Genomic DNA, 27,391 nt, shown 5'->3' with positions numbered 1-27,391 from the left:
TGTACTCTGACTAGTTTCATTGGTGAATAACAATTCTGTTAAGCCTCAAAGGGAATTTGTCAGTAGGATCAACACTTTAAAGCCATCTATATGGGCAAGCAGGTCGTAGGAAGCTGAAAAAAATCATACCTTGATATCTATGATATGATGTCTTAGTCTAGAAAAATCATGTCTTTCTTATATGTAAATAAGCTGTTCCGGACACTGATCTGCATTAGAATCTGCCTCCAGGGATTATTTTACATGAAGGCTTCATTACCAGTGTTATGTGTAATAACCGCTCTCACTGCAGAGCTGTGTATCATTCTAACTGACACATCTGCAGGTTCCGCTCACCTTCCATCTCACAGGCAAACAGGGTTGCAATAATGTTACAATACAGCAGAGCTGTGCGATCTGCAGCAAATGTGTTTGTTAGGAGACAGAGTTCAGTTCTACTGTTCTGTGTTAATTACCGTATATACCCGAGTATAAGCCGACCCGAGTATAAGCCAACCCCCCTTATTTTTGCCACAAAAAACTGTGAAAACTTATTGACTCGAGTATAAGCCTAGGGTGGAAAATGCAGCAGCTACCGCTGAAATTCAAAAATAAAAATAGATGCTCCATACCGTTCATTATGGCCCCATAGCTGTGCCATATAGTGCTCTGCACCGTTCATTATTGCCCCATAGATGTACTATAGAAAGGTGTGCCATATAGTGCTCTGCACCGTTCATTATTGCCCCATAGCTCTGCCATATAGTGCTCTGCACCGTTCATTCTTGCCCCATAGCTGTGCCATATAGTGCTCTGCACCGTTCATTCTTGCCCCATATCTGTGCCATATAGTGCTCTGCACCGTTCATTCTTGCCCCATATCTGTGCCATATAGTGCTCTGCACCATTCATTCTTGCCCCATATATGCTCCTTATAAAGCTGTGCCATTGCTGCTGCTGCAACAATAAAAAAAAAAAGCCATACTCACCTCTCTTGATTGCAGCTCCCGGCGTCTCGTTCCGGCGTCTCGTCCCGGCGTCTCTCTGCACTGACTGATCAGGCAGAGGGCGCCCCGCACACTATATGCGTCATTGCGCCCTCTGACCTGCACAGTCAGAGCGCAGAGACGCCGGGAAGACAGAGCGGCGCCGGGAAGATGGAGCGACGCCCGGCGTGTGGAACGCGGACAGGTGAATATAAAATACTCACCTAGTCCCAGCGCTCCTGACACTGCCCCAGCCTGTCACACTGTCTCCGGGTGCCGCAGCTCTTCCTGTCAGCGGTCACTGGCACCGCTCAGAGGAATGAATATGTGGCTCCACCCCTATGGGAGTGGAGTCCATATTCATTTCTCTAATGAGCGGTCCCACGTGACCGCTGACAGGAAGAGCTGCGGCACCCGAAGACAGTGTGACAGGCAGGGGGAGCGTCAGGAGCGCCTAGACTAGGAAAGTATGCCTCAGCGCCCTCTCCCCCTCACCCGCCGACCCTGCCGCCCACCGTGACTCGAGTATAAGCCGAGAGGGGCACTTTCAGCCCAAAAGTTTGGGCTGAAAATCTCGGCTTATACTCGAGTATATACGGTACTTGTCACACATTGGTAACGCCCCATTTTTAAAAAAATAAGCTATGGAGGCAGATTCTCCTGCAGTTCAGTGTTTTGCCCATAGATCTGAACAATTCATTTACATATAAGAAAAAAGAGGATTTCTCTGGAATAATAATTTTATTTACCTTTCTATGACTTTCATGCCCATATAGATGGCTTAGGAAGGTTGATCCTACTGACAGGTTCCCTTTAAGAGCGCTATACAACTCAAAAAACTTTGAAAAAAGCAAGAATTCTTCTTTTGGCTGGTAGGCTTTTTTTTACATTTACACCCAATATTATTCCGATAACATAGCCAAACGAGCATGTTTATTTCTGTACACAAAGGGGAATTTCCTGTTGCCAGAACCTTTTAGCAGTAGCTTATCTCCCAGTGGTAAAAATGATTGGGCATGTCAAAAAATATCCTGCCCGATCTCTTTTTTAACCAGCATATGAAATCTATGGGTTTGTTTGTCTAACTAACTTAAATTGTATGTATATGGTTAGTTTATACCTAACATTAACACCATGCTTTTCAAGTGACTGTACACCGAGGAGACTAAACTTCCAATACCATTTTCTCCATTTTTGTATATAGTACTGAGAAGAATAAATTAGTAATTTAATGAAAGCCATATTTTATCATATTGATTGTAGAGATGGACTTTGCTGTAGTCAAGAAGGCTGGGAGATGGAATAAAATTCTTGCCTGACTTGAGATGGAATTTTTTAAATGACTTGAACTGATGCTATCTCTAAATCGTGTTTTTCAAACCTTTCTAAATGTATATATGTAAGCATCTTTGCAGAATGCATCTGCTACAGCACTCATAAATCACTGCTATGAGATAGATGGATGATATGGTAAAATTAAGAACATTTCTATGATACTGTATGAAGAAGGGTTTTTTGTTTTTTTTGGACCTTGGACAAATATTTTGAACTTTTTGAGCTTTTCCCTTCTCCGGGATTACCCTTGAACATAGCAATTACTGGATAAGACATGCAAAGTTTAGAAAAATAATTCTACACTGGGACAGTTTTCTGCCCGTCTGAAAGTGGTGGCGCAGACCAGTTTAAATAAACCGTCCGCCGGAGGACTCAACTTTGACAACTATATCGCAATGGATGCAGTTTCTGCATTGAAAGCTTTAGTTACAAAAAAGGACCATATGGAAGTGATTTAGCAAATCTTTTTTTTCCATGTGAGCCAGAACAAGTGTTGGATGTTTATAGAAAGAGCTATCTATTTTCAAAGGACATGTTGTACTGCGGTCAAACAATTCTATACCATTGTTCCTGCTAGTGCGTATTTTAGATCCCGTCTTTACTTATCCACCACCAATGCCCAGTAAGGAAATAATTTCTGTTTCCTAAGGTTTATTGTTTTATTGAAAGAGCAAATGTAAATATTCTTTAGTCTGTTGTTGTCATGGATGAAAAGTTGAGATTGAAAGCCCACTTGTTAGTAATAAACAATAGGCGGGAAAACTGTTCAAATCTAAGAGACATGGTTTTAATGAGATTTGAAAAGTTGTATTATTATTTGTATAGAACTGTGCAACTGAAAATTGTGGCATTTTCCAAGTTACAGGTTGCTTAAAGATGTATACGTTAGTCAACTGAAATTAAAGGCAATCTGTCAGCGCCTCATCCAAGAGTAGCGTAATGAAGGCAAAGAGACCCTGAATTCAACGATGTATCACTTAGGTTACAGGGTGGAGCTGTTCTGACACAATCCGAGTTCTTAGATGCTGCATAAAGCAGAAAGCTAAACACACTCACACCAGGCTCTGTATGTACATGGTCTATTGACAGTGAGCTGCTTATCACAGGAAGGGGTGGAGTCAGCCACTTAGTCACAGCACTGATAATGTCCGAATGATAAAACCTTCATTATAAATAAACAGCACACAGCTTGATAAGCGACACATCGTTGAATTCAGTGTTTTAACCCCTACTTCATCCTCAGAATACATAGCAAAAACCTGCTGACAGATTCCTTTCAAGACTTTGATACACTGCCAGTATTTAGTTATCGAAAATAATGTGTTTACTGCTGCTGGACCTACATGATGTCAAGATTATAGAGATGTCACTTCATACTGTATGGCCACTGAAACAGATCCTGGCACGGCTCTTTTTGCCCCCACGACTATGCATTGATTGACTGCACTGGTCATATGATGTGTTGTCATAATGAATATAATATCAGTGGCATGCGATGGTGGAAAAAAAAAATTGAAAATGTTTCAAATATTATTCTTTTCCAAACGGATGGATTTTCCAAAGTATACCCAATTCTTGGAAAACCATTTTCATAAACTACAAACAGACGCAATAATTTTTTGTAACCAATGTTTGCATTAGGCTATGTTCACATTTTTTATGCAAATATTAAGCTACAGTACCAATAAGAGCTACGCAATTTCTGAACGCTCATGCACTCACATTGGAAAAACTCCTGCGTTTTTGCAACTGTCACTTCTTTCAGCGTTTTTGCAGCAATTCTTCACCCAGAGAATGCAGTGAGTGAGCGTAAAAACGCAGATATCAGGTTTTACTGCGTTTTTAATGCAAAATCCTTAAGAGAATAGTATCATGATTTTTTTTTTTTTTTTTGGGGGGGGGGGCACTAAACTTTTTCGGCATGCGCAAAAGACAACAAAAACACAGCAAAACCTTTTTTTTTTTGTAAGCGGCTTCTTCACCGCCAAGAGAGCAGGTTTTGCATGCAGCAAAACCGCAACATGTGATCACAGCCTTAAAGTGAAGGGTGGCTCTTACAAGTTTCACAGTACGTGCGTAACACCAGTGAGGCACGACGGAACTGAATGCTAAACAAGTGTAAACCTGAGGAATCGCAGCTTTCGGAGTCATCGTTTTAGCCCCCCAACAGTAAGCATATCTTTGGTCAGGGTACGTCTCCCACCGTGACATTCCCCATTACTATAAAGTCTCAGTGTCTGATGATTTACACACAAACTTATTTCTATATTAGTCATCTTCAGTTGTAGACACTGGCAGTCAAATCTGAGAGCACTTTTCTGAAACGCCATAAAGCCTGTATATGTAAACTTGGGGAGCAGTGATGTCACACAACATACATAACATATCATTCAACACTTGAGTCACAGATCCTACATTTATAATACTGCATAATAAAATGTACAGCTGTCATAAAATGAAAATAGTCATTTATTGTCAAGTCATGGAAAATAAATGTAAGCTGAAATATTTGCAAGGAAGACTGCAGCATACGGATCCTCTTTGGGCTTTGTGCCTCTGACTTCAACCTGTCTGAACTGTAGTTTTAGGGCTTAGTCACAAGTTTTTTTTTCCCACTTTTTCTGGGGAAATAAATGCATTATTTTTACAGTACTAGTAAAGTGAATATGATTTCTGAATTCTCATGCACACGCTGCTCATTGTTTCCGTGTGGATTTTAACTATCAAAGTGTTTTTTTGTTTTTGTTTTTTTAACTGTAGCATGTCAATTTATTCTGAATTTTTGCAGTATTTTTCACCCATTCAATTAAAAGGGGAAAATAACTTAAGTAAGAAAAAGCATCAAAACTGTGTGCATTTTACACAGCGTTTTTCTTTCCACACTCTGGTTTTTGCTGCCGATTAATATTCTACAAGTAACTAAACGTGTGCCCATTCCCTTAAAGATCCTTAAAGGAAACCTGTCACCAGGTTTGGCGACTATGAGATGCGGCCACCGCCTTTCAGGGCTGATATACAGCATTCTATAATGCTGTATATCTGTCCCTAACTCAACATGCAAATGAAGAAAAAGACCATTTATTATACTAACATGCGGGGCAGTCTGGTCTGAGGGATGACGGTCTTCTTGGTCCGGTGCCTCCCATCTTCTTGCCATGCCGTCCTTCTTGGTTCATGTGGCTGACGCGTCTCGGCATCGCGCTCCTGCAAAGGCTTACTTCTCTTCCCTGTTGAGGGCAGAGCAAAGTACTGCAGTGCGCAGGTTCCGGGAAAGGTTAGAGAGGCCCGGCGCCTGCGCACTGCAGTACTTAGCTCTGCCCTCAACATGGCAGAGAGGTTAGCCTGCGCAGGAGCACAATGCCAAGACGAGTCATCCACATGAACCAAGAAGGACGGCATGGCAAGAAGATGGGAGGCACCAGACCAAGAAGAGCGTCATCCCTCAGACCAGACTGCCCCGCAGGTTAGTATAATAAAAGGTCTTGTTCTTCTCTTACAGGTTGGGTAATGGGCAGGTATACAACATTATAGAATGCTGTATATCAGCCCTGAAAGGTGATGGCCACATCTCATATTCGCCAAACCTGGTGACAGGTTCACTCTAATCTTGAATCTTGTACTTCAGATGCAGCGCTGCATTGGTAAGATTAGGGGGTATCCCTGCCCTTCTGTCATTGATTGACTGCTTCCTCCCAGTAATTGTGCATTGGATGAAAGCAGTCCATCAGAGGTGTATGGTAGGATAAGGTGGCAGCTCGTGAATACCAAGGACTTTATAGTGCATGCACTGCATTGAGAGAGTGCCTTCCACACAAGCTATGCATCAGATAGTGGGCCAGATTCTCCAAAACTACAAGACCCAGACAGATTACTGCACTATTTAATGTCACTCCGACTGCTGATCTGTATGTGTGTTTCTTAAGTTTGGGAAGTACCCATAGATGATTTGTGACATAGGCTGGTTGGTCTACAGTTATAAATGAGGGGCCATGCTTCTTCTTAAGATATTAATTAATTTACTTGGTCTATGGTCACACTTGCGTATGAGCCTCCGTTTTAGTTAAAGGGCCACTTTCACCTCCCTGCAGCCGTTATAAACTAAAAGAGCCACCTTGTACAGCAGTAATGCTGCATTCTAACAAGGTGGCTCTTTTAGTTTTGTGTTCAGGTATTATTAAAAATAAAGCGTTTTGAAACTCTGCAGAAATACCTGTCTTTGTCCACGGAGGCGGGTCTGAAGCCTCCTCTGTGAAGCGCCCAACAGCCGTCACTCACATCTTCTGGGGTGATGGTCGCCGCCCCCTGCACGCTGTTTTCTTTTCAAATCCAACGCCGGCGCTGTGTAAATATTTGTGGGGCAGGCGCAGTAAGCTCTGGCTGTCTGACGTCACAGCCAGGCTTGCAGACTGCGCCTGTGCTGGCAGTGCGGCCACCCACCTCGGGACTCCCTGCCCCGCACTGTGTTATGCATTATGCACAGTGCGGGGCTAGGATTCCTGGGCATGCGCACTGCATGTCTCAGACTCTCACCCACGTCCCCCGCCTTCCAGTCTCTGGCTATTCAGCTGAGTTCATCCTGCCGCCTCCTCCTTCTGCTCATAGCAATCGCCGGGAAAGAAACAACCTACGAAACTTGCCTGCTAGCTGGCTGGAAGGCGGGGGGCGGGGGACGTGGGTGAGAGTTGGATTTGAAAAGAAAACAGCGCGCAGGGGGCGGCGACCATCGCCCTAGAAGATGTGAGTGACGGCTGTTGGGCACTTCACAGAGGAGGCTTCAGACCCGCCTCCGTGGACAAAGACAGGTATTTCTGCAGAGTTTCAAAACGCTTTATTTTAATAACACCTGAACACAAAACTAAAAGAGCCACCTTGTTAGAATGCAGCATTACTGCTGCACAAGGTGGCTCTTTTAGTTTATAACGGCTGGAGGGGGTGACAGTGGCCCTTTAATGAAGGCGGTTTGGCACTGTTCATGTCCGTCATAGGCAGGATCCGTTTATTGCAGGAGTTCCGTTTTTCTGTCCCTATAATAGAACAGAAAAACACAAATCCTAACGCTAGTGTGAACTTACTGTTCATAAACATTTGTAGGATGTACATGGCTGTCCTCTGAATGCTTGCTACTACAGTTTGATGAAACCACAAAAGGAGGAAAAAAACCCTCCACAATTCTAGAGAAAACACCAAAAAAACAGGCAAAGATCCTTACCTATAAACCCAAGAAAATATTCGTCAACCACGTAAAAATGATATTATTTTATTAGCATATAAGGCAAAAATGACACAACAATACATAATAAAAATATAATAAAAATAAGGAATTTTATTAAAATACTTAAACAAAAATAATAATACAAAAAGTGATAGGACCTGTATGAGGAGGGCAGGGTACATCAGACCACTTGATAAAAAAATAAATAAAATATATCTAATTCTAGAGAACGTATATATATATATATATATATATATCTCTATATATATATATATATATATATATATATATATATATAGAGATATATATATATATATATATATATATATATATATATTAAATGTTAGATATTAGAAGTTCTCTTATTTATTTTGAATGATGACTGGTATTAAAAATATATTTCTATGAATATGACACATATAAGAGTGCACATATAAGGAAAGAAATATATATATGTGTGTGTGTGTATATATATATATATATATATATATATATACATACATACATACATATACACGTGTATAAAAATGTCATATATGTGTAACCATGTAAATAATAGCGATATCCATTAGGAAATTGCCAGTGCATAAAAACTCTCCTAATTGAAGTGCAATTCTATGAACAGGGAGACAAAATAATAAATAAACCAGCCACAAATACCAACCGGTGTGACGCACCACTGCCCCCGCACACACCACTCCAATGCACGTTTCGCTGCCGCTTCATCACGTGGGTTGCCAGCTTACGTATTGTGGCCATAATATTAACTAATACCTTACATATTTTGATATGTTCTTGTGCACTTTTATTTTTACGTTTTGAGGTGCAGTTGGGCCCAGATGGCTTTGTAAACTGTGGCCTCTGTTCACACAGGACGCAGTACAGTTAGCACTGGGCAGCCCGCCATAGGGCATCATTAATAGGCTGAGAACCAGATGCTTTGCACTCTGTGTGAACACTGCCGCATGCAGATTATCTGTTTGCACTGGTGTGCCAAGCGGCCAATCCCTGATTGTAGGCTGGCTGTCTCATGTGGTATTATAGCACCTGTGTAGTCGCCAGCTTTACTCGGGCCTGCTGCACCATGATAGTGCATTTGATTTGAGGCCCGGACAGGTAAGGATCCTTTGCCTGTTTTTTTGGTGTTTTCTACAGTTTGATGAAGGAAATCCTTAGTAGTGTGTGCAATAATAAAACCGAACAGACAAAACCTGACAGAACTAAATGAACATATACCCTGCTATGAGTAAAAATCAACAATCCATAAAAATAACATTGGTTAAACTCTGTTTTGGAATTTAAAACAAAAAACGTAAAAGCCATCCCACCAGTACCAAGGTCTACCTAGTCGGGACAGTCCCAAGCTCTAGTATTAAAACCTTGCAATATGTCAAAAATGACCCCAATATGAATACAATGTTCATTTTGTTTTTTGTTTCTTTTTTTAGACATGTTGCATGTATGCCAACGTATACGGTACTCATTTATTTTGGTTTTGCTTTAGTTTTTTACACTTAGTGCACGCAAGCTGGGTGTCCAGAGTTGGGCCCCGATCCTGCTCGGCCTTTATTAACATTAAGGTCATTTTGACACTTGGTGAGATTTTAATATTAGAGGTTCAGACCGTCCTGATTGGGTACACCTTGGCACTGGTGGCATGGCTTTTACTTTTTTGATCAAAACCAGTGTTTACGAAGTGGCCAATGTTATTTATATGCACTGTTGCTCATATTACTTATAGAGAGGTATATCTTCATTTTCTGTTTGTGTACAATAATAGTAAAGGTGTAAGCATCCATCCTTTATTGCACTTATAAATTAACCCCTTTACCCCCAAGGGTGGTTTGCACGTTAATGACCGGGCCAATTTTTACAATTCTGACCACTGTCCCTTTATGAGGTTATAACTCTGGAACGCTTCAATGGATCCTGGTGATTCTGACATTGTTTTCTCGTGACATATTGTACTTCATGACAATGGTAAAAATTATTTGATAGTACCTGCGTTTATTTGTGAAAAAAACGGAAATTTGGCGAAAATTATGAAAATTTCGCAATTTTCCAACTTTGAATTTTTATGCAATTAAATCACAGAGATATGTCACACAAAATACTTAATAAGTAACATTTCCCACATGTCTACTTTACATCAGCACAATTTTGGAACCAAAATTTTTTTTTGTTAGGGAGTTATAAGGGTTAAAAGTTGACCAGCAATTTCTCATTTCTACAACACCATTTTATTTTAGGGACCACATCTCATTTGAAGTCATTTTGAGGGGTCTATATGATAGAAAATACCCAAGTGTGACACCATTCTAAAAACTACACCCCTCAAGGTGCTCAAAACCATATTCAAGAAGTTTATTAACCCTTCTGGTGCTTCACAGGAATTTTTTGAATGTTTAAATAAAAATGAACATTTAACTTTTTTTCACAAAAAATGTAATTCAGCTCCAATTTGTTTTATTTTACCAAGGGTAACAGGAGAAAATGGACCCCAAACATTGTTGTACAATTTGTCCTGAGTATGCCAATACCCCACATGTGGGGGTAAACCACTGTTTGGGCGCATGGCAGAGCTCGGAAGCGAAGGAGTGCCATTTGACTTTTCAATGCAAAATTGACTGGAATTGAGATGGGACGCCATGTTTCGTTTGGAGAGCCCCTGATGTGGCTAAACATTGAAACCCCCCACAAGTGACACCATTTTGGAAAGTAGACCCCCTAAGGAACTTATCTAGAGGTGTGGTGAGCACTTTGACCCAACAAGTGCTTCACAGAAGTTTATAATGTAGAACCGTAAAAATAAAAAATCATATTTTTTCACAAAAATTATCTTTTCGCCCCCAATTTTTTATTTTCCCAAGGGTAAGAGAAGAAATTGGACCCCAAAAGTTGTTGTACAATTTGTCCTGAGTACGCTGATAGCCCATATGTGGGGGTAAACCACTGTTTGGGCGGATGGGAGAGCTCGGAAGGGAAGGAGCGCCGTTTGACTTTTCAATGCAAAATTGACAGGAATTGAGATGGGACGTCATGTTGCGTTTGAAGAGCCACTGATGTGCCTAAACATTGAAACCCCCCACAAGTGACACCATTTTAGAAAGTAGACCCCCTAAGGAACTTATCTAGAGGTGTGGTGAGCACTTTGACCCACCAAGTGCTTCACAGAAGTTTATAATGTAGAACCGTAAAAATAAAAAATCATATTTTTTCACAAAAATTATCTTTTTGCCCCCAATTTTTTATTTTCCCAAGGGTAAGAGAAGAAATTGGACCCCAAAAGTTGTTGTACAATTTGTCCTGAGTACGCGGATACCCCATATGTGGGGGTAAACCACTGTTTGGGTGGATGGGAGAGCTCGGAAGGGAAGGAGCGCCGTTTGACTTTTCAAAGCAAAATTGACAGGAATTGAGATGGGACGCCATGTTGCGTTTGAAGAGCCACTGATGTGCCTAAACATTGATACCCCCCACAAATGACACCATTTTGGAAAGTAGACCCCCTAAGGAACTTATCTAGAGGTGTGGTGAGCACTTTGACCCACCAAGTGCTTCACAGAAGTTTATAATGCAGAGCCGTAAAAATAAAACAAAATTTTTTTCCCACAAAAATTATTTTTTTAGCCCCCAGTTTTGTATTTTCCTGAGGGTAACAGGAGAAATTGGACCCCAAAATTTGTTGCCCAATTTGTCCTGAGTGCGATGATACACCATATGTGGGGGGAACCACTGTTTGGGCACATGGGAGGGCTCAGAAGGGAAGGAGTACCATTTGAATGCAGACTTAGATGGAATGGTCTGCAGGTGTCACATTGCGTTTGCAGAGCCCCTAATGTACCTAAACAGTAGAAACCCCCCACAAGTGACACCATTTTGGAATGTAGACCCCCTTAGGAACTTATCTAGATGTGTGCTGAGCGCTTTGACCCACCAAGGGCTTCACAGAAGTTTATAATGGAGAGCCGTAAAAATAAAACAAAAATTTTTTCCCACAAAAATTATTTTTTAGCCCCCAGTTTTGTATTTTTCCGAGGGTAAAAGGAGAAATTCGACCCCACAATTTGTTGTCCAATTTGTCCTGAGTGCGCTGATACCCCATATGTGGGGGGGAACCACTGTTTGTGCGCATGGGAGGGCTCGGAAGGGAAGGAGCTCCATTTGGAATGAGGACTTAGATGGAATGGTCTGCAGGTGTCACATTGCATTTGCAGAGCCCCTAATGTACCTAAACAGTAGAAACCTCCCACAAGTGACACCATTTTGGAAACTAGACCCCCTAAGGAACTCATCTAGATGTGTTGTGATAGCTTTGAACCCCCAAGTGTTTCACTACAGTTTGTAACGCAGAGCCGTGAAAATTAAAAAAAAAAATCTTTCCCCCCAAAATTATTTTTTAGCCCCCAGTTTTGTATTTTCCCGAGGGTAAGAGGAGAAATTCGACCCCAAAAGTTGTTGTCCAATTTGTCCTGAGTACACTGATACCCCGTATGTTGGGGGAAACCAACGTTTGAGCGCATGGCAGAGCTCGGAAGGGAAGGAGCGCCATTTGGAATGCAGACTTAGATGGAATGGTCTGCAGACGTCACATTGCGTTTGCAGAACCCCTAATGTACCTAAACAGTAGAAACCCCCCACAAGTGACCCCATATTGGAAACTAGACCCCCCAGGGAACTAATCTAGATGTGTTGTGAGAACTTTGAACCCCCAAGTGTTTCACTACAGTTTATAACGCAGAGCCGTGAAAATAAAAAATCTTTTTTTTTCCCACAAAAAATATGTTTTAGCCCCGAGTTTTGTATTTTCCCAAGGGTAGCAGGAGAAATTGGACCCCAAAAGTTGTTGTCCTATTTGTCCTGAGTACGCTGATACCCCATATGTTGGGGTAAACCCCTGTTTGGGCACACGGGAGAGCTCGGAAGGGAAGAAGCACTGTTTTACTTTTTCAACGCAGAATTGGCTGGAATTGAGATCGGACGCCATGTCGCGTTTGGAGAGCCCCTGATGTGCCTAAACAGTGGAAACCCCCCAATTATAACTGAAACCCTAATCCAAACACATCCCTAACCCTAATCCCAACAGTAACCCTAACCACACCTCTAACCCTGACACACCCCTAATCCCAACCCTATTCCCAACCGTAAATGTAATCTAAACCCTAACTGTAACTTTAGCCCCAACCCAAACTGTAGCCCTAGCCCTAACCCTAGCCCTAACCCTAGCCCTAACCCTAACCCTAGCCCTAGCCCTAACCCTAGCCCTAACCCTAACCCTAGCCCTAACCCTAGCCCTAACCCTAGCCCTAACCCTAGCCCTAACCCTAGCCCTAACCCTAGCCCTAACCCTAGCCCTAGCCCTAACCCTAGCCCTAACCCTAGCCCTAACCCTAGCCCTAACTCTAACCCTAGCCCTAATGGGAAAATGGAAATAAATACATTTTTTTAATTTTTCCCTAACTAAGGGGGTGATGAAGGGGGGTTTAATTTACTTTTATAGCGGGTTTTTTAGCGGATTTTTATGATTGGCAGCCGTCACACACTGAAAGACGCTTTTTATTGCAAAAAATATTTTTTGCGTTACCACATTTTGAGAGCTATAATTTTTCTATATTCTGGTCCACAGAGCCATGTGAGGTCTTGGTTTTTGCGGGACGAGTTGATGTTTTTATTGGTAACATTTTCGGGCACGTGACATTTTTTGATCGCTTTTTATTCCGATTTTTGTGAGGCAGAATGACCAAAAACCAGCTATTCATGAATTTCTTTTGGGGGAGGCGTTTATACCGTTCCGCGTTTGGTAAAATTGATGAAGCAGTTTTATTCTTCGGGTCAGTACGATTACAGCGACACCTCATTTATATCATTTTTTTATGTTTTGGCGCTTTTATACGATAAAAACTATTTTATAGAAAAAATAATTATTTTTGCATCGCTTTATTCTCAGGACTATAACTTTTTTATTTTTTTGCTGATGATGCTGTATGGCGGCTCGTTTTTTGCGGGACAAGATGACGTTTTCAGCGGTACCATGGTTAGTTATATCTGTCTTTTTGATCGCGTGTTATTCCACTTTTTGTTCGGCGGTATGATTATCAAGCGTTGTTTTTTGCCTCGTTTTTTTTTTTTTTTTTTCTTACGGTGTTTACTGAAGGGGTTAACTAGTGGGCCAGTTTTATAGGTCGGGCCGTTACGGACGCGGCGATACTAAATATGTGTACTTTTATTGTTTTTTTTTTTTTATTTAGATAAAGAAATGTATTTATGGGAATAATATTTTTATTTTTTTTTTCATTATTTTGGAATATTTTTTTTTATTTTTTTTTACACATTTGAAATTTTTTTTTTTTACTTTTTTACTTTGTCCCAGGGGGGGACATCACAGATCAGTGATCTGACAGTTTGCACAGGACTCTGTCAGATCACTGATCTGATAGGAGTGCAGGCTGCTTCACAGTGCCTGCTCTGAGCAGGCTCTGTGAAGCCACCTCCCTCCCTGCAGGACCCGGATCCGCGGCCATCTTGGATCCGGGGCTGGAGGAAGCAGGGAGGGAGGAGAGACCCTCGCAGCAACGCGATCACATCGCGTTGCTGCGGGGGGCTCAGGGAAGCCCGCAGGGAGCCCACTCCCTGTGCGGTGCTTCCCTGTACCGCCGGCACATCGCGATCATCTTTGATCGCGGTGTGCCGGGGGTTAATGTGCCGGGGGCGGTCCGTGACCGCTCCTGGCACATAGTGCCGGATGTCAGCTGCGATAAACAGCTGACACCCGGCCGCGATCGGCGGCGCTCCCCCCGTGAGCGCTGCCGATCGCATATGACGTACTATTGCGTCCTTGGGAAGTAAAGCCCACCCCACATGGACGCAATAGTACGTCTAATGGCAGAAAGGGGTTAATGAAGGTAAATCTGATTTTTCGTTTTAATTAAGCAAAGCTGGAAATTTTTTATTATATGTTTCAACTTGTAGTGTGGCAGAAATAATGCTGTGTGTAGTTTTTGTGTCCTTCCAGAAACCACAAAATATCCCTGGGGAGCTGGAATGCTCTTTGGGGTTTTCTGGAAGCTGTGCAGTCTGCTTGGCAGCTCCTCTGCTTCACATTCCAAGTTTAGGTTGGGCCTTAAGCCCAGAGGTTTAGCTGGTCAGAAGCATTTGGATCATCCAGTCTATTACATTTTATGTACCAAACCCTTTACAAATTTTTGTCACATCCCCCATATAATCTAGTAAAATAGTGTACACTGTGAAATTGTGTGTGTATATATATATATATATATATATATATATATATATATATATATATATATATATATATATATATATATATATATACTGCTCAAAGAATAAAGGGAACACTAAACAGAACACTTTAGCGGACCTAATCTGGCGTACTTGTCATGTTTCCTCTGCTATACCTCCTTGTTGTTATACACTGCATACATAATTTCATTGTATTGTTAAATAAACTTTGTATTTGATCTTTTAATGATGGTGTTTGGGACATGTATACTCCATTCTTTTTTGGTTTCATGCATCTGCAGTTGTCTATTTTATTGGATACCCTTGAGGTGCCCGGTGAGAGTTGTATACTCTCAGCTACAAGATATATTGGTGATTTATGATTATACATATAAATGTCAAAAAAATTGAAAAACGCAAAAGCACTCACCAAATATGCAGTTTCAAGTGTCCTTTATTGTAACACCATGCGGTACATCTTCACGGCACGGCACTCCCACCCTTCCTTTTCTACTCCCCCGTGCCGTGAAGATGTACCGCATGGTGTTACAATAAAGGACACTTGAAACTGCATATTTGGTGAGTGCTTTTGCGTTTTTCTATTTTTTTTATATTTCTCAGACTTTATTTCACGCAAGCAGCTCCATTTATCCCTCGGACTGCTATACACTTTAGATGTGCCACAGTTTATTTTATTTTTTCTTGTTTGTGAGCTGTGCTGCTCTCTTTTCCCTCTGTTTTTTGATACATATAAATGTGACAGACGTGACAGAGTCTGGAGATGCCGTGGAGAGCGACCTGCTGCCTTCATCATGACCGGTTTGGCAGTGGGTCAGTAATGGTGCGGGGTGGCATTTCTTTGGAGGGCCGCACAGCCCTCCATGTGCTCGACAGAGGTAGCCTGACTGTCATTAGGTGCCGAGATGAGATCCTCAGACCCCTTGTGAGACCTTATGCTGATTCGGTTGGCCCTTGGTTCCTCCTAATGCAGGACAATGGCAGACCTCATGTGGCTGGAGTGTGTCAGCAGTTCCTGCAAGATGAAGGCATTGAAGCTATGGACTGGCCTGCCCGTTCCTCAGACCTGAATCCGATTGAACACATCTGGGACATCAGGTCTCGCACCATCCACCAACGTCACGTTGCACCACACACTGTCCAGGAGTTGGCGGATGCTTTAGTCCAGGTCTGGGAGGAGATCGCCGCCTTGTCAGGAGCATGCCCAGGCGTTGTAGGGAGGTCAAACAGGCATGTGGAGGCCACACACACTACTGAGCATCATTTCCTTGTCTTGAGGCATTTCCACTGAAGATGGATCAGCTTGTAACTTTATTTCCCACTTTGAGTTTGAGCACCATTCCAACTCCAGACCTCCGTGGGATATTAGTTGTGATTTACGTTCATAATTTTTAGGTTTTATTGCTCTCAACACATTCCACTATGTAATGAATAAAGATTTACAACTGGAATATTTCATTCAGTGATATCTAGGATGTGGAATTTGTGTTCCCTTTTTTTTTTTGAGCAGTGTATATATAAATATTAAATATTCACAAGGTATGTGAGCTTCCAAGTGTAAGTCCTGTTTTAGTAATAAACACATTTCTGAATGTGTATTGGATGCATTGGTGATCATATTATTGAATAGATATGGTTCTAGATTTCTAAGCCTTAGGCTATGTTCACACATTGCGGTTTTTACCGCGGAACTGCGGCGATCTTGCAGCTGCGGGTCCGCAGCAGTTTCCATAGCATTTACAGTAACATGTAAACCCTATGGAAACCGCAAACCGCTGTGCACATGCTGCGGGAAAAACCGCGCGGGAACGCAGCGGTTTACAACCCGCAGCATGTCACTTCTTTGTGCAGAATCGCAGCGATTCTGCACCCATAGAAATGCATTGATCCGCTTACTTCCCGCATGGGGCTGTGCACACCATGCGGGAAGTAAGCAGATAATGTGCGGGTGGTACCCGGGGTGGAGGAGAGGAGACTTTTTGAGTAAAAAAAAAAAAAAGAATTAAAATAAAAAATCATGATATACTCACCTCTGAAGTCTCAGCGCTGCACGCGGCCGTCCGGTCTCAGGTTTGCTATGCGACCAGGACCTGCGGTGACATCGCGGTCACATGACCATGACGTCACGAAGGTCCTTCTTGCACAGCATCTTTGGAACCGGACCGCCGCCTGCAGCGCCGAGGAGATCGGGACGTCAGAGGGTGAGTATATCTTTTTTTTATTATTTTTAACATTACTATTGATGCTGCATATTGCTGCACATGCAGCATCAATAGTGGGGGTAAAATCCCGCAGCGGAACCCGCAGGACAAACCGCGATAAACCTGCAGGGATAACTGCAGCGGGTTTGCCCTGCAGATTTATCAAATCCGCTGCGGGAGAACCCGCAGGGACAGGACGCTATGTGTAAACATAGCCTTATACATTAATCCAGATGCACTTTGTTAGATTTGAGGAAACTACGGTACTTGTAAAATATATTTATGTACATTTATACTTTAGAATGTCAAAATGTTATTTAAAGATACTGTATGTTGGTATATATAATTCTACAAATATGGACAAAATTGTTGGTACCCTTCTGTTGACTTAAGAAAAAGCCACAATAGTCACTAAGATAACTTGAAACAGACAAAAGTAATCTATTATTTTCAGAATATCAACTACAGTGAGTGCGTAAAGTATTCAGACCCACTTTAAAATTTTTCACTCTTTGTTTCATTGCAGCCATTTGGTAAATTCAAAAAATTTCCTACATTTTTTGACTGAAAAAAAAACAAATGTAGAATTTTTTGCAAATGTATTAAAAAAGAAAAACGGAAATATCACATGGTCACAAGTATTCAGACCCTTTTCTCAGTATTGAGTAGAAGCACCCTTTTGAGCTAGATATCCTGGATGAAAACCTCTTCCAGAGTGCTCTGGACCTCAGACTTGGCCGAAGGTTCACCTTCCAACAAAACAATGACCCTACGCACACAGGCACACAGCTAAACCAACAAAGAAGTGGCTTCAGAACAACTCTGTGACCATTCTTGACTGGTCCAGCCAGAGTCCTGACCAAAACTCAATTGAGCATCTCTGGACAGACCTGAAAATGGCTGTCCACCAACGTTCACCATCCAACCTGACGGAACTGGAGAGGATCTGCAAGGAAGAATGGCAGAGGATCCCCCAAATCCAGGTGTGAAAAAATCATTCCCAAGAAGACTCATGGCTGCATTAGCTCGAAAGGGTGCTTCTACTCAATACTGAGCAAAGGGTCTGAATACTTCTGACCATGTGAAATTTCAGTTTTTCTTTTTTAATAAATTTGCAAAAATTTCTACATTTCTGTTTTTTTCAGTCAAGATGGAGTGCAGAGTGTCCATTAATGAGAAAAAAATGAACCAAATGGCTGCAATGAAACAAAGAGTGAAAAATTTAAAGGGGCCTGAATACTTTCCGTACCCATTGTATATTCAAGAATTTGCCTTCAAGGGTAATATAAGTACGATATAGTGTGTACTAGATTTGACACTGACTATATATGAGAACATTAGCAGAATATAGAATTAATTTATTTCCTATGCTCTAAAAAGAACCGACTGTTCTAAATCCCTATTGTATTACTACCATTGGGATAAAATGGTATAAATTGCAGCAGTAACATACATATATTTTTACAGAGTGTTGTGTGCAAGGAGAGGGAGGATAAATACCAGAGATGGCCTCACGTATCGATGTAGGAGAGCTTTCGCTATATGCCTTTAGGAGCATTGAAAAGCATCTTATTGGTTCCACTGCGTTATAGAACTTCATTCATGACCATAAACACCTAATTTATCAGTTCTGAAGTGAGATTGGGCTAACATGGTGTACCATCATAAAGAGATCTTGGAGCTTCCAGTGTATCTTGAAAAGGCCTTCTGATGATTATATCGCTTCTAATTACCGTATGTTTTACATCTGCTCGTTGAGAATACAACATATTCTATAGGTGTGAAATAAGATCATAGATAATCCCTCCAATGTCATGGTTAAAGAGAATAAGATGTGAGTATAGTGTTTGGAATGCCAATGAGTGTAACTGTATATGTCTGTCTCCCGACTCTTTAGGTGGTGATGGCTCCTCATGAGAACTCTGTTGTTTTTGTGGATAATTACATCAAACTCCTTGCTGATTGCAACACCGAGACTTTTCAGAAGATATTGGAGATGAAGGTGAGAGCACAGGAAGTGGGTAGAAGTAGTCCTGTTTGTTAGCACAGCTTTGTCACGTCATGTAAAAGAATAGCAAGGGATTTTAAGAGAGATCATTCTTTCCATCTGATGATCCGTTAACACGTATTTGTTACCCAGGATGCGACTCGGCCTCTTATACATTGGCAACCGTTCTAATACTTTGACTATTTAGTTAACGTGCAGTACACTGTCTGAGAATTTTCCTACATGGATAATATACCCTAAGTGCGATATGAGTTTTTTTTTGTTTAGTTTTTAAGCCCCTGTAAAACAAATACCGTACTTATCGAACTTTTCTGTTAAGCTTTCAATTTCTTTTTAAGCATATGTTCCCAAATGTTATATATGCAGCAGATTTTCCATATAGGCTTTTAAGGGTGGAAAATGAGCTGCATATATTGTGGTGGGATTTTACAAAATCTTATAAACACGCTGCCGGGAAAAGATTGTGTAAATTGACCTCTGGCCAACTTTACTTCTGAGTTATTCTGCTTCTCTAAAATGTTCTTTATGTACACATTATATTTTTTAAACTGTAATTTTTAGCAAACTTTCTATAAGGAAATTAAACTTTGTCACTTTTCTGGTAAATATAGCACAGTAACCTTAAAGGGAACCTGTCACCCCCGTTTTTTCAGATTGAGATATAAATACTGTTAAATAGGGCCTGCGCTGTGCGTTACTATAGTGTATGTAGTGTACCCTGATTCCCCATGTTTGCTGAGAAATACGTTACCAAAGTCGCCGTTTTCGCCTGTCAATCAGGCTGGTCAGGTCGGGTGGGCGTGGTGACATCGCTCTTTTCTTCCCCAGCTTTCCGTTGGTGGCGTAGTGGTGTGCGCATGTCAGTTTGCATCTCGGCTTTGGGAAAATGGCCGCCGCGATCTCTTCTGCGCACGCGTGGCATCCCGCGGCCATTTTCCTGAAGCCCCGTGCAGCAGAGCACTCCCATCTGCGCACGCGCGGCCCCAGGAAGATGGCCGCCCCCACCGATGACAGGGGGTAATAGCGCAGATCGCGCGCTGCTTCTTCACGTGCGCGCAGTGGATTCGTCACTGTGACATGCGCACACCACTACGCCACCAACGGAAAGCTGGGGAAGAAAAGAGCGATGTCACCACGCCCACCCGACCTGACCAGTCTGATTGACAGGCGAAAACGGCGACTTTGGTAATGTATTTCTCAGCAAACATGGGGAATCCGGGTACACTACATACACAATAGTAACGCACAGCGCAGGCCCTATTTAACAGTATTTATATCTCATTCTAAAAAAACGGGGTGACAGGTTCCCTTTAAGTTGATGACGTTTAGTGATCTGGGCATGGCTGTGCTAGCAGTTCCCTGCAGTTTTTCCTCATCTAATTAAAGTCTATGGTGAAAGTCCCCAAATAATACTCATATTTATCACAGGAGAAATTGGCATGATGCGGACTTTAAAAACACACCGCAGATCAGCTTACGCTACATTAAAAATGTAATAATGGGAATGAGATTTCTATAAATCCCAAACACTTAGCTGTAACTGTAAGACGCTGCATTTTTTGGATATGAAAAGACACCTCCGGAAGAAACGTACCAAATACTCATGGGAACTTAGCCTAAATCTTACATGACATCCATTGTGATCGCATCTCCACTTGAATGTAAGCTCAAATGTTCCCACACTGCTGTTCCTGGACGTGTCTAATAGACTTTTAGAGCTGGTGTTGCTTAAGTATCTGCACTATTCAATTGTTTGAGTGTTAATACAAAGCATTCACTACTGTGAATATCACTGCATCCAAAATGGTGTCCGATAGGGTATAATCATAATGACAATGCCAATTTGATTATTGGTTTATTGCTTAAAATTCCTTTAATATGGCACTGAAAGATAAAATAAAATGAGTTAATTGTATTGAATCCCTTTGTCAAACAAGCTGCTTTATTTTGGGGGTTAAAATTGCAGTGATGGTAACTCGATGGCCCCATCAAAGGTGTTTTTTGGGCTAAATACTTTCTTGCCTCCACTGTAGATTCTGTGAAATTTACAATATTTGACATATTCGCCTGCTGTCAGCCACGGGGATCCAGCGTAATAAATCAAAATGCTGGGCACTCCACTGCTAGTGGTGAACATAGAAGTCCCAATAATAAAAAATCCCCCAGATTCCTGGCATTCGCAACTTGGGTAATTCTTGTATTTATTCAACAAATGAAAATTATTGGACTCATTTCATCCCATCCCATGGTTTCTGCATCTGATGAATAAAGACAAGCATTACTGAAGGTGTGCTTCCCAGGACTTATTTTGTTTTTTTTTTTTACTGTGGCTCAGGCAGAGACTGCTCCATGGTCTGACCCGGTGCCATAAGTATGTAATTGACATCTGATGATGCGCTGTTCAAGTCCCCCGACTTCTGTAGACAATTACAGGCCTGTGACAAGTGAATGTCATCACTACCGGTGTGGCATATGCTGCCTATGTGGGATGGGGGGGCAAGTGAGTATGGCACCTTTTATTTAATTCAGAATCCAAGTTGGGGACAAGCTCACTATTCTACTAAGCTATGCACTACAGAAATAATAAGATAATAGGGTTAAATAATTTTGGGCTTCAAATAGTGGTCAAGCTGCAATACACTGTCCAGTTTACAATATTAAACTGCACTTACACTGAATGATTACTGTGAAGGAGCATTCCTACAAACTATCATTTCACAATAATCTATCAATGTGAAGAGGCTGCCAGTCACCTGATTTATCTGTTAAAATGATCTTTTATACTGCAGAAAAGATCATCATACTCGGCAGAATAGAGCCGAAACAATGGCAGCCTATGTGCCCTGAATAATCTATTACTGATCGTTCAGTGTACATCGCTAAACGTAGTCTGCCTGTGTAAACGGACTATTAAGTGACTAACGAATAGTAAATATTCACCTATCTACAGTCTACAAATTTCTTTCCCAGCCTTAGGGTCTATTTACACATACTGACGGACAGCAGGATACTACTGCTGATCAGTGAACTTTTACCAATCTGCGGTTGTTTTGAATGCCTGTTTACACAGGTAGACCAAAGTAAATGATGCGCACTGATCGATATATATATACTACACTAGATTGATCAGCATGCATCTATCCATGGTTAAGTGAATGCAGATAACGCCGCGCTGGGGTGTCAAAGCACACAAAAGTGTAATTTCACACCTAACGAGATTGGTCAGTTTTTAGCAACATTAACTTATCTAAATCCACAGAAAGTTATCAAGATGGTGCTCTTTTTGTATACGTAAAATTGGCTACATCTGTAGTCTTCCATTGTTCTCAACTGAACGAGACCTGTTTACTCAGAGTGATGCATCGCTGAGAACGATGATCTTTTATGCTGCATAAAAGATTATTTCACCCGATGAGCAAGCATTTTGTGTTAATTTAGTGATCGGCAGCCTGTTGACATAATCGTGAAACTACAGTTTTAAACTATGCTCATTCACAATTATCTTGCAGTGTAAATGCCCCTTTAGTCTGAAATGACGTGTGTTTAGCAACTAGAAATCGAAATAAAGATTGTATCGAGCAATGCTTGAACTAACCCTGGAATACTGGTATCTCAATGAGACTGTTGACCTTAGCCACTGAAATGAAAAAAGTTGTGATTTACTATAACAACAATATACAATGTTTTAGATATTCATGTTTATGAATACACTTTGACTTACCCTAAGTTAACATGAGTATAAAAAAACAACCTCATTTCAGTTGTCATCACTATGGCATCCGTGTCGCACCCGCTTTTATACATGAGCAGTTACCATTTACAAGACCAAATACAGTTTCCTAAAGAATTGCAGTGTATCCATAAAAACGGAATGCTATACGGTTAACCTGTATGGGATCTGAATTTCTTTTTTACTATAGACTTGAATAAGCGAGTTTGAAATATGGAAAATCAAGTGCAAGATGCTATTTTTTAACTCACAAATTTATTGTATGAAAAAAACACACATCTGAACAGCCGAATTGAACAACGTTGCTCCGAGTGCTATCGTTTATTCATAAAAACACTCAAACTAAAAATACAGTTGTGTGTACTTGTCCTCAAAACTTTTTAGCAGTGTGAGACTGCAGGAACATATTGATTTGCTATTCATAATGTGTGCGTTTTTTACCTTCTGTTAATACAGCACTTATTAATATATGTTAGATACAGCGAAGGGTGAAAGTAGGAAATCCACACAGAAAAGTTTCTCTTTGGTTTCGAAAGCGTTTTGTTTGGACAAGTCCTGTATGGACACTTGTCTCTAGGCTGTCTTGTTGATTGTCAGCTCCTTAAAGAGCCTCTCTGGTTGATTAATATTGTAAGAATAAAAATGCGAGTCTATCGGGAGACCAGATGGTAAGATCACTCCATTGACCCTGTATGTGGCTCTCTGCCAGCATATACAGTTAGGGCCAGAAATATTTGGACAGTGACACAAGTTTTGTTATTTTAGCTGTTTACAAAAACATGTTCAGAAATACAATTATATATATAATATGGGCTGAAAGTGCACACTCCCAGCTGCAATATGATAGTTTCCAATCCAAATCGGAGAAAGGGTTTAGGAATCATAGCTCTGTAATGCATAGCGTCCTCTTTTTCAAGGGACCAAAAGTAATTGGACAATGGACTCTAAGGGCTGCAATTAACTCTGAAGGCGTCTCCCTCGTTAACCTGTAATCAATGAAGTAGTTAAAAGGTCAGGGGTGGATTCCAGGTGTGTGGTTTTGCATTTGGAAGCTGTTGCTGTGAGCAGACAACATGCGGTCAAAGGAACTCTCAATTGAGGTGAAGCAGAACATCCTGAGGCTGAAAAAAAAGAAAAAAATCCATCAGAGAGATAGCAGACATGCTTGGAGTAGCAAAATCAACAGTTGGGTACATTCTGAGAAAAAAGGAATTGACTGGTGAGCTTGGGAACTCAAAAAGGCCTGGGCGTCCACGGATGACAACAGTGGTGGATGATCGCCGCATACTTAATTTGGTGAAGAAGAACCCGTTCACAACATCAACTGAAGTCCAGAACACTCTCAGTGAAGTAGGTGTATCTGTCTCTAAGTCAACAGTAAAGAGAAGACTCCATGACAGTAAATACAAAGGGTTCACATCTAGATGCAAACCATTCATCAATACTAAAAATAGACAGGCCAGAGTTAAATTTGCAGAAAAACACCTCAAGAAGCCAGCTCAGTTCTGGAAAAGTATTCTATGGACAGATGAGACAAAGATCAACCTGTACCAGAATGATGGGAAGAAAAAAGTTTGGAGAAGAAAGGGAACGGCACATGATCCAAGGCACACCACATCCTCTGTAAAACATGGTGGAGGCAACGTGATGGCATGGGCATGCATGGCTTTCAATGGCACTGGGTCACTTGTGTTTATTGATGACATAAGAGCAGACAAGAGTAGCCAGATGAATTCTGAAGTGTACCGGAATATACTTTCAGCCCAAATTCAGCCAAATGCTGCAAAGTTGATTGGACGGCGCTTCATAGTACAGATGGACAATGACCCCAAGCATACAGCCAAAGCTACCCAGGAGTTCATGAGTGCCAAAAAGTGGAACATTCTGCAAAGGCCAAGTCAATCTCCAGATCTAAACCCAATTGAGCATGCATTTCACTTGCTCAAATCCAGACTTAAGACGGAAAGACCCACAAACAAGCAAGACCTGAAGGCTGCGGCTGTAAAGGCCTGGCAAAGCATTAAGGAGGAAACCCAGCGTTTGGTGATGTCCATGGGTTCCAGACTTAAGGCAGTGATTGCCTCCAAAGGATTTGCAACAAAATATTGAAAATAAAAATATTTTGTTTGGGTTATGTTTATTTGTCCAATTACTTTTGACCTCCTAAAATGTGGAGTGTTTGTAAAGAAATGTGTACAATTCCTACATTTTCTATCAGATATTTTTGTTCAACCCTTCAAATTAAACGTTACAATCTGCACTTGAATTCTGTTGTAGAGGTTTCATTTCAAATCCAATGTGGTGGCATGCAGAGGCCAACTCGCGAAAATTGTGTCACTGTCCAAATATTTCTGGCCCTAACTGTATTGATGTGGTGTTGCCAGTCATAGTACTCTTAAGGAGACTACACACTGAAACAACCGGTACTCTTGCCTAAATACACTTGGCCCGAGTTCTGTACCTGGTTAAACAGTACTCCAATTGCACAAAGTGTTGGTGACTTGCATGATTGTACTTACACAGCTGTGAGCAGTCAGGAAAAATATGCATGCGCCTGGCCATAAGCTTGGACATCTACCAAGGGAAGTACATCTTTCATCTTTTTACTTAAGTTATGACTCTTGACTAGACTCTTTTTTTTTTCTAATATTAAATTAAACGCTAGTCGCTTTGGAACTATATTGTTGCTCCTCTGCATTGTGACGCTCAAGTCTCCTGCCAGTCCGTGATTTATTAGGACATACAGTGGCGACCAAAAGTTTAGCTTTTTTTTTTATAAGTGTGATTACTTCTTTTTGGTTGTTATGATGCCATTTTCCTGGTGTTGAATTGAAAGTGCATGAAGTTGTGATCATGCAAGACCTTAATTTTAACCAAAATGGTTTAGAAAATAGCTATGGTCATTTAATTAAAGAATACTGACTGCCAAAAGTTTTGCATATACTATTTATAGATCACAACATACAGAGTAATTGATTGTTACAAAGCCATAACTTAGTATTTTATAGCACAGCCTCTTGCTTTAATTACTGCACTACAGTGATGGGGCATTGAAGCCACTAGGGTATTCAAGACATCTTGAGGGATCTTGCTCCATTCCATTTGCAAATCTGCAAACAATTCACCTTTATTGCTATGGGTACAGGCCCCAACTCGTCATCCTAACTCATCCCAAAGGCGCTCTATAGATTTTAACTCAGGTGATTGGCTTGGCCATTGCAACAGGCGAACATTTTTCTTTGCTAACCAGTTTTTTACTAAATTGGATGTGTGCTTAGGATCATTGTCTTGCTGGAATTTCCATCGCCTGCCTACATTGGTTTTAGTATGTGGCAGCATTACATTCTCCAGTATATGCTTGTACATGGTAGCATTCATACTTCCATCAATTCTATGCAGAGGGCCAAAGGTAGATGTAGAAAAGCAGCCTCAAACAATAACATTGTCTCACTGTAGGTGTTTGGTACCTTACAGCACTACGTTTTCTGATTCGGCGGTATATATAGTGCTTGCCATCACTACCAGATAGATTGAACTTGGATTCATCCAACCACAACACTTTAGACCAATGTGTCTCTTTCCATTGGCTGTGTTCTTTGGCAAACTCAAGTCAGACCTTCCAGTTCTTTGCAGAGATGAAAGTCTTCTTGATTCGAATTCATGCATTCAACCCTACTGCTCTTAGCTGCCACTCTACAGTTTGGCAATTCACTTTTTGACCCTGTATTTTTCCTTCATTTTATGCAAAATCTATACAGCACTTTTATGGACATCAGATACTGACTTTTTCTTAATAATGTGATCAACTTTGGAGGAAGTTTTTCATGGTCGTCCACTTCAAGGTTTGTCAGCTGTTCCATAAATTTCTTTTGCTTTCTTTATTATACTTGACTCTGAGAGTAGTTGAATTCCATAGCTACCTCTTTTTGGCTTTGGGCTGACTTCACTCTCAGATTAATAAATTATGCTTTGTCTTTGCCATGTTTTAGCCAAAAAAACACGCTCAACAAATATGCAAAACAGTTGGCCCAACAAATTTTGAAAACTAACACATACAGGGATAAAACAATGTCAAACACAATTTTCATCCTTATAGCTGACAACCATTTGCTTGCTGTTTGCTAAAATCACCAGAAAAATGACATCACAACAACCAGACAGAAGTAATCACATATATAAAAATCACTACTGTACTTCTCCCAAATGATATACATCTGTTCATGCCAGGCATATTCATATTTTCAGTGATGTTATTGCATTGATGCTTATATCTACCCACGATTTTTTGATAGACCATGGTGGCTTATTGTATAAATCATATCATTGTTTTTTTGTTTTGTGTCTTTTGTGGTGTAATACACATGTTCAAGAGATGATCTATAGGGATTAACAGGTGATAGGTTAGTCAACGAGGAGCAGGGTGCCATTTCTTGCTTTGCTTTTTAGGGTGCCAACCTCTGCAGCCAGGTGTCCTACTATATTGATATATTGATAGATATTGAGGGCCCGGGGATAATATAGTATTCCCTTTTTTTCTTTTCATCTCCATATGTGGACATTTTCTTCTTTCGCTTTTTTCCTATTTTTAAAGCATATCCATGAAAGTACTTACCATTGTAATATAAGAGGTTTTTTTTTCGTTATAAGACAGGACAATTGTGCCACATTTATTAAGAGTCCTGT

At 41.0% G+C, this 27,391-nt stretch overlaps 1 protein-coding gene across 1 annotated transcript in view; it reads left to right on the top strand.

Moving 5' to 3' along the window:
• The window catches only part of VPS53 (VPS53 subunit of GARP complex), a 408,370-nt gene that overhangs the window by 370,341 nt on the left and 10,638 nt on the right, over positions 1–27,391 (top strand). Inside the window, exon 21 of the mRNA XM_069757361.1 lies at positions 18,868–18,972. Within this exon, the coding sequence (XP_069613462.1) occupies positions 18,868–18,972 (105 nt within the window). The remainder of the gene's footprint in view (positions 1–18,867; positions 18,973–27,391) is intronic.

This window comes from Ranitomeya imitator, chromosome 3 (assembly GCF_032444005.1).
Source record: "Ranitomeya imitator isolate aRanImi1 chromosome 3, aRanImi1.pri, whole genome shotgun sequence".
Classification (NCBI taxonomy): domain Eukaryota; kingdom Metazoa; phylum Chordata; class Amphibia; order Anura; family Dendrobatidae; genus Ranitomeya; species Ranitomeya imitator.
This window is presented reverse-complemented; position numbering and strand designations above follow the sequence as displayed.